Genomic DNA, 7,643 nt, shown 5'->3' with positions numbered 1-7,643 from the left:
CGATCTCCGATATAATTATCAAACTCGAAACAAAATTAAGTCTCTCACATTTAATCATCTTTGATATGATTATCCAACTCCCTAAATAAAAATAAATTATCTAAGAGGAACACCTTTTTTTTTTGGGGGGGGGGGGGGGGGTTTCTCAAAGTATCCCACAGCCGACAGCCGTAAGACTAATCCTCCGTTCCTACTGTCAGCGCACTAAGCGGTAGGGAACTGACCACATAATTTTTTCCATTCACCTGAGTTGGGGATCGAACCCCCCAATCTCTTGCTTAAGAGGTGATGTATTGAACCACCCCAACAACCCCTGACAACTAAAGACATCCCCCAAGTGAAATTTATGAGGTAAGATGTATGTAATTTATAGCAGTTAAAGCGGTGTTTGGTGAAGACAAAAAATATATTTAAGCATTTTATTTCAGATTTAAAAAGTACCAAAAAATGTCAAAAATTAAAAATCAAAAATAAAATACCTTTTTTTTTACCGTTTCATATTAGTTGATCCATATAAACGTGACACATGTAAAAAAATCAGTAAATAAAAATTCATTTTACATATCCAAACACCCCCTAAATACACTTTTAGTACTGTAATTAATTATCTAAAGAGAACACCTTTTGCTGACAGCTAAATACACTTTTAGTAACATTTTCTTGAACTCTCAATCATATCCCTTACCTCCGCCCACCCCCACCCCACGCCACCCCACCCCCCTTCCCTCAATTTTCTCAAACGTTTAACAAATCTTGTTCTCTGGCATTTGCCTGTCTTTGTTTTGCTTACCTGTAAACCAAATCTTGATTATCAAGAACCTGAATAACACGAACAACATCAATAAAGATTCAATTTTTATCAGGTAAAAAAAAATTAATTAAAAAAATAACCCCTTAATTTTCGGTTGATTTCTATGGTTGTAGTTTAATGGAAATGTGTTGTTTAGTCTTTTAGCTATGACCCCTTATTGAGTGTTCAGGGTTTCATTTTTTTTCCTTTTCTCTTTCTATTCAGTTGAATTTTTCTTTTTCAAGATACTTTTTTTTTTTTGAGACCCTCTGGATCTACCTCCCTGTCTAGAATTTTTTTTTCAAGATTTTGTTTTTATTGTTTGGTTGGTTTGTTGTTTTGGGGTTTGTGAATTGTAGCTGTAGTTTGATTGGTTTTGATTGCTATGGATGATATTTACCACAGGCAAGGGCTAGTGGTAAGAATAGAGGTTATCCTTTTGTGTTTCTTGGATATTTATGTGTGAATTTTCTTTGAAATGTGGATTGTGGATTGTCTGGAAATTTCCAAGATTGTAGTTTTTGTTGGTTTGTGGTTTTGGGGTTTGTGAATTGTAGCTGTAGTTTGATTGGTTTTGATGGCTATGGATGACATTTAGTAGAGGTAAGGACTAGTGGTAAGATTGGATATAACCTTTTTGTGTTTCTTGGCTATATATTTTGTAGAAAAGAGGAGTTTTTGTTTTGTTTTGGGGTCGAGGCGTCGTTGATTTGATTGATTGATTGATCTCTAGCTATGTGGATTGTGGAGGTTTGGTTTGTTGGAAATGGAATTTATTGTAGAATTATATTTTTAGTTCTTTGATTCTATGACAGTTTTGTCTCCTTTTTCCAAATGAGGAGGAATGTACCGTTTTGGGGGCTTGTATAGAAGGAAATGAAATTGGAAGCATTGAATTGTGATGTATTTCTTGTAATCTTGGATCGATAGCTTGTATTAGATGTTCACTTTTTGTGTTTCTTGGACATATATGTTTTCTTATGCAATCAAATGTCATGCTATGAAAGAGAAGTTTTTTGTATTGGGATCGAGGCATGGTTGATTGATTGATTGATTGCTTGATCTCTAGCGATATGTGAGTGTGCTTTGAAATGTTGCTTGTGGAGGTTTGGCTTTGTTGGAAATGGAATTAATCGTGGAATTCTATTTTTAGTGTTTTGATTCCGTGATGGTTTTGTTTAGTTTCTTTGTTTTGTTCCCTTTTGTCCAATGTGGAAGAATGTGCCGTATTTCGGGCTTGTATGGAAGGAAATGAAATTGGAAGCCATTGAATTGTGATGTATCCTTGTAGTCTTGCATCGATAGCATGTATCTTTGCTATTAATTTATGTGTCTTTTGATATCAATTCCATATTTTTGGGGGTGAGAAAAGTAATATTCCTGGTTTGTCTGCTCCTTTCCCTTTTCTCCTCTTCCTTTTAAAATGCAAGTTATGTTTACATAGGAGCTTTTACTTGAGATACTTTTTGTTGGCAAGCCTGGATATCTTTTTCCTTTTTTCATGAATATTAAGGTTGTCTTGAGCCGGGGGTCTATCGGAAACAGCCTCTCTACTTCTTCGGAGGTAGTGGTATGGACTGCGTACATTTTACCCTCCCCAGATCCCGCTCGGTGGGAATACACTGGGTATGTTGCTGTTGTTGTTGTTTCATGAATATTAAGGTTAGACATCTTTCATCAAGAATATTATGTTCATGGCTTTGAAATGGAGCTCTCTTTCCTTAGTTCTGTTGAAACCGTATTCGGAATCTCTGCGGTAATGCACTCTTAAATGAAAAAAAACTCTTAAGTGGTAATGGTCTCTTAAAAAGCTTGTGTCACTTGTGTTTCATTTGTCATTTACATTTCATTAAATCACACTCCAAACAAGAAGAGAGTGGTATGCCATTTTCAATCTATTATTTTTTAAATGAAGTGGTAGTATGTGTTGTGGTTTGCATGATGTAATGAAGTTTGTTCATTATGAATCATTCTTACATTTGACTTACTGCATAGTCACATGATCCTCCTCCTGGTCACTTTTCACGCTTGGAGAACAGAAGGGCTGAAGACGATCTTTATTTGAGAAAGCGAGTAAGGATGAGAAGGTGGCTGTGTTGCACCTGTCAAGTGGAGGAGTCCTATCCCTCACATGAAACCGAGCACCTTAAAAACCCTGCAAGTCATGCTGATGGTACGCTATTTCATTTTTATGCTTCAGTATCTAGTGAAATCCCCTTAGTTACTCTTTGTTTGGAAGGGGGGAGCCTTGGAGTAATTGGTAAAGTTGCTGCCATGTGACCAGGAGGTCACGGGTTCAAGCCTTGGAAACAGCCTCTGGTAGAAATGCAAGGTAAGGCTGCATACAATATACCCTTGCGGTGGGGCCCTTCCCCGGACACCGCGCATAGTGGTAGCTTTAGTGCACCGGGCTGCCCTTTTAGCTATATCTAGTGAAAGTCAAATTGTTTATCTCCTTCTTGTCGTCTGGAGATGAGTCTTTGAAAATCTCTGTGTATAGTTTGGAAAATGGATATCTTAGGAAATTGTTGGACTAAGCCTACCACGGTAAAGAGAATATGATTTACTGACATCCAATGACCAGATACATCCTAAGCCGGATTTTACCTTATAGGTGACTCTAACTTTACCATCAATACATTTGCCTCTTACACAAAAGGGTAGAAAACAATGGTTGCACATGTTATTGTTAGTTTTAGATGCGGTATAAATTAACATTTATGATATGATAACAACTCTTGGCCTTACGAGACGCGGGCAGTTTTGCTATTCAAAGGGATATAAGTAAGAAAATGTTGGAATCTTAGTATAGTTTCCAAAATTTTATATACATACAATTTGAGAGAGTTTCCAAGATATGAAAAACCACTTTCAGTATTCAGAAGTTTTGTCCAACGTGAGCAGTACAAATCCGGATACTAGAGTGGCCAAATGAAGATTTTGCTGAAATTAAGATATAGTCGAAATTCTAATGGAATAGTAATTGCAGAAGATTCTGGTTAAAGATAAATCCCGATTTCTCCTTGCAAGATAAAAAATTAGATCAGATGAGCTTTGATCCAACACCTGTAATTTCTCCATAGTAGTGTTGTTTATTTATCCCCTTGATAGTCTAATCGTTGCATCAGGAAGATTTTGCTTGTGAATAAATTATACGGGTAATCAGTGATAGGCCACTTGATTTGCCATTATTAATTCCAACCTCCTAGGAAGTTTTCATCGCTTTCCTAAAAGATTAACTTAAAAAAAAATATATATGGACCTAATGTCGATTTCAAATATGAAATTTGATTCTCTGTGTTCATTTGTTTTGGATTCGTTTGGTTGAAAAATACTTTCTTGATAACCTGGGAAAGTGCCTCAAACATTTCCCTTGTGCTTGTTGGCTCGGGGAATATTGTGTCAAAAGTGTATACAACCTTTCCCAAGTGAATTTTTTTTTTGATGAAGACATCTTCGAACTGTTCTATTTTAACTTTCTAGATTATGAGTGTCACAGAGTCCCAGATGAAACTATTGACTATGAAAAATAAAGATAAAAGCTCAATGTTACGATTAAAAAAAAAAAAACTCAATGTATGTTCCTAACATTTTTGCTACATAACTAGCTGGAAGTGTTTTCTTTTTCACTTTTAACCTTTTGGTCCCAGACCCCAGCTGTGGATTTAACTGTGTATGTTGATGTTACCTTTAACCTTTTGCGATGAACTATCAGATAATCATTTTCACCAATCAAAAAGAACAGAAGTATGGTATATTTTCCTTCAATTGACTATATTATGTGTATGCCCACATTTAATCTATTCATCTGGATCAGTTTAGGATAGTTATATTTATGTCATGTTTGATAGCACCAACGTTCTAGTTCTTCTTAGACAAGTCTTAGTTATCCAATGGACGAGGTGGTTTTAGTTTTCAATCTTCTCCATTTCCCTTACCAGGATATCAGAAAGGGTCGAGAGTATCAGATCCTTTCAAGGCTGAAGCGGAAAAAGCAATACCAACTATAGAGGTCCCAGAATTGTCTTTGGATGAACTAAAAGAGGAAACTGACAATTTTGGATCGAAAGCATTAATTGGTGAAGGATCTTATGGGAGAGTATACTATGCTAATCTAAGCAACGGCAAAGCAGTCGCTGTGAAAAAGCTTGATGTTTCATCCGAGCCTGAGACTAATGTTGACTTCTTGACTCAGGTGTCTTTTCCTACCCGAGTCTTTTTAGCTTCTCCGTGTATTGCTGTGATACTTGAAATTCCCTCTAATATATGTTTCCTGTTTCATCTTAAGGTCGCTAGAGTTTCAAAATTGAAGCATGACAATCTTGTTGAGTTGCTTGGTTACTGTGTTGAAGGAAACATTCGTGTATTAGCTTATGAGTTTGCAACGATGGGGTCCTTGCATGATATTTTGCATGGTATGAAATTCTTTTTTATATAGTTGAATGCGATAGAAAATTATTATCTTGATATATAATATATTTTCTGTATCGTGTTTGTGCCTTACAGGAAGGAAAGGTGTTCAAGGGGCACAGCCTGGCCCAACACTTGAGTGGGTGCAGCGGGTGAAGATTGCTGTTGATGCCGCAAGGGGCCTCGAGTATTTGCATGAGAAGCTCCAACCTTCTATAATACACAGGGATATCAGATCAAGCAATGTCCTTCTCTTCGAAGACTACAAAGCAAAGATTGCAGATTTTAACCTGTCAAACCAGGCTCCTGACATGGCTGCTCGCCTTCATTCTACTCGAGTTTTAGGAACATTTGGCTATCATGCACCAGAGTAGGATCTCTCGCCTTTCTCTTCTTTAACCAAGATTTGTTTTGTTCAATCTGTTCTCTGTTTATCCTCAAATGTTTTTACACATGGTTGTGTGCTTTTTGGGTTATTTGAACTCTTTGCCGTTTAAGTTCTAGGCTCTAGATTAACTTCCTTTTCGGTTTGATCCATTTTGAACTAGAATTTAGGATTCAAGTGTAGAAGTGGGGAAAGTGAAGCTACTACGTTACTCCTTTATTGTTGTAAAAGATGCTTCAAGAAGTAGTTTTGTTTCAGGAGAGTTATCTTACCGGAGTTTCCTAAAACTAATTACAGATACGCTATGACTGGACAACTGACACAGAAGAGTGATGTCTATAGCTTTGGAGTTGTCTTGCTTGAACTTTTGACTGGAAGAAAACCTGTAGATCATACAATGCCTCGAGGACAGCAGAGCCTGGTTACTTGGGTGAGCACTGCTTCCCGCTCGACTTACCAGAAACACTCTTTTCATACATTTTATTCCTTATTTGCTCTTCTCGTCCATTTGCTTTGTTATATATTTAGATTCTATTTCGTTATGTATAATTACTTTAACTTTGTAGGCTACCCCGAGACTGAGTGAAGACAAAGTCCAGCAATGTGTTGATCCAAAGCTGAAAGGATGTCCTCCAAAAGCAGTGGCTAAGGTCTCGTCTTCTCTTCTTGTGTCCTATATCTGTTTCGTCTCTTCTTCCCCTCCCCCATCAGACCCAACACGACAATTATAGTTTAATCCGAGGCAAGTTGTGGTTGGTTATATATATATATTCTCACTGGATATGTCACCCCACTTGAACTTATCTCAGACTAATATTATACAAAATGAAAATAGAGAGTACTCGAAGTTCTCTATTTTCTATTGGTATTAAATCTGACATGACTAAAAAGACTCATATAAAATATAGGACGTATGTTAAACGTACTAACATGACTAAAACTCAATCCCCATTAATTGATATTGCCTATATAGATATCTTTCTTCCATTGCGCGTTATCTTTCGCTAGGTTTGCATCTTCTCTGATACAAAGGTAGGTCCTTCGAGACGACTTCCTTCCATGTTTTCAACGCCTTCACTCACTCGTAACTAACTTTAACTTGATTGGAAAACAAGAAGTGCTGTAAAAATCTCTTATAATTTCATGATGGTGACTTTCTTTTTTCTCTTAAATTCAGATGGCAGCGGTGGCAGCACTGTGCGTGCAATACGAGGCTGAATTCCGTCCAAATATGAGTATTGTAGTCAAAGCTCTCCAACCACTACTGAGGGCACCTGCTGCACCTGCTCCAGAAGTATAGGGAGCCGATCATCGCTCGCTTGTTCTGGAATTTCTACATGCTAATTTGTAACTGTTTTGGTATATCATCCCAGTATTTCATTTGTGACGTGATTTCGAAAAAACAAAAAACAAACAGAGACTTCAATTTTTTTTCCCCTTTATTGAAACTGGTGTGTAGGATTTGATTGATTGCTTAACTTACATGGTGAGATTGTTTGAGGATTTCCCTGAGAACTGAGGGGTGTCTATATTTATTTATTTTTCCCTGAAAGAGAACACCTGGAGTCTGTTCAATTTCTGTAATATATTTGTACTTATTGTTGTTGTATTATATTTATGGATTTATATGTATGTACTAATACAGATTAAACCTCAAATTTGTGAAATTCTTTTAAATTCCTGAGTGTTTGGAGACTCAACGCGTCAAGGAAAGAGCTTCAGGTGACTTGTTAGAACACTCAAAGAGCAACGAAGGTCACTTGTCGGAGAAGTGGTCCTCATCGATGCTCGATTCAAGAGTCCTAACTATAAAAGGATTTAGCTCCATCGGGAACACTACCTCTCAAGGTTAGGGTAAGGCCTGGGTGCGTTCTACCGTTCTCTGGGACTAAAATGGATGTGATGTTGTTAGCTTAAGACTTCACATATGGGACCATACTGAATTTGATGTTCTTAGCTCAATCATCAAACTGCTCTTTTCATGCCCCCAATTACGGTGAGGCCTGCTCTTGAAGCTAGATCCACTCCTTGTCTCTGGTGATTAACTATTCCAGTGCA

General features: G+C 37.2%; 1 protein-coding gene across 2 annotated transcripts; it reads left to right on the top strand.

The window, feature by feature from the left end:
* The first annotated feature begins 678 nt into the window (after positions 1-678).
* Positions 679-7,197, top strand: LOC107850868 (PTI1-like tyrosine-protein kinase 3). Of its 2 annotated transcripts, none has more exons than XM_016695667.2 (8): positions 679-863; positions 2,830-2,963; positions 4,732-4,985; positions 5,079-5,205; positions 5,297-5,570; positions 5,883-6,015; positions 6,152-6,235; positions 6,763-7,197. In XM_016695667.2, the coding sequence occupies exons 2-8, from the start codon at positions 2,870-2,872 to the stop codon at positions 6,883-6,885; spliced, it is 1,089 nt and encodes a 362-aa protein (XP_016551153.1). In that variant the 5' UTR covers positions 679-863; positions 2,830-2,869; the 3' UTR covers positions 6,886-7,197. The 2 variants fall into 2 exon arrangements, with proteins under 2 accessions (XP_016551153.1, XP_016551150.1); XM_016695664.2 differs by having other exon boundaries at positions 862-1,208; positions 2,786-2,963.
* The last annotated feature ends 446 nt before the right edge of the window (positions 7,198-7,643 follow it).

Source organism: Capsicum annuum, chromosome 12, assembly GCF_002878395.1.
Source record: "Capsicum annuum cultivar UCD-10X-F1 chromosome 12, UCD10Xv1.1, whole genome shotgun sequence".
NCBI classification, from domain to species: Eukaryota; Viridiplantae; Streptophyta; class Magnoliopsida; order Solanales; family Solanaceae; genus Capsicum; species Capsicum annuum.
Note: the sequence above shows the minus strand (reverse complement) of the source record. Positions and strands in the feature narration are given on the sequence as shown.

What these genes read in the sequence shown, in the direction of transcription:
- LOC107850868 (XM_016695664.2), top strand. Translation starts at nt 1,176, where the DNA reads ATGGATGATATTTACCACAGGCAAGGGCTAGTG. An exon ending in CCCTGCAAGTCATGCTGATG is followed by an intron (nt 2,964 to 4,731) that starts GTACGCTATTTC and finishes TTCCCTTACCAG; the next exon opens with GATATCAGAAAGGGTCGAGA. An exon ending in CTCCAAAAGCAGTGGCTAAG is followed by an intron (nt 6,236 to 6,762) that starts GTCTCGTCTTCT and finishes TCTTAAATTCAG; the next exon opens with ATGGCAGCGGTGGCAGCACT.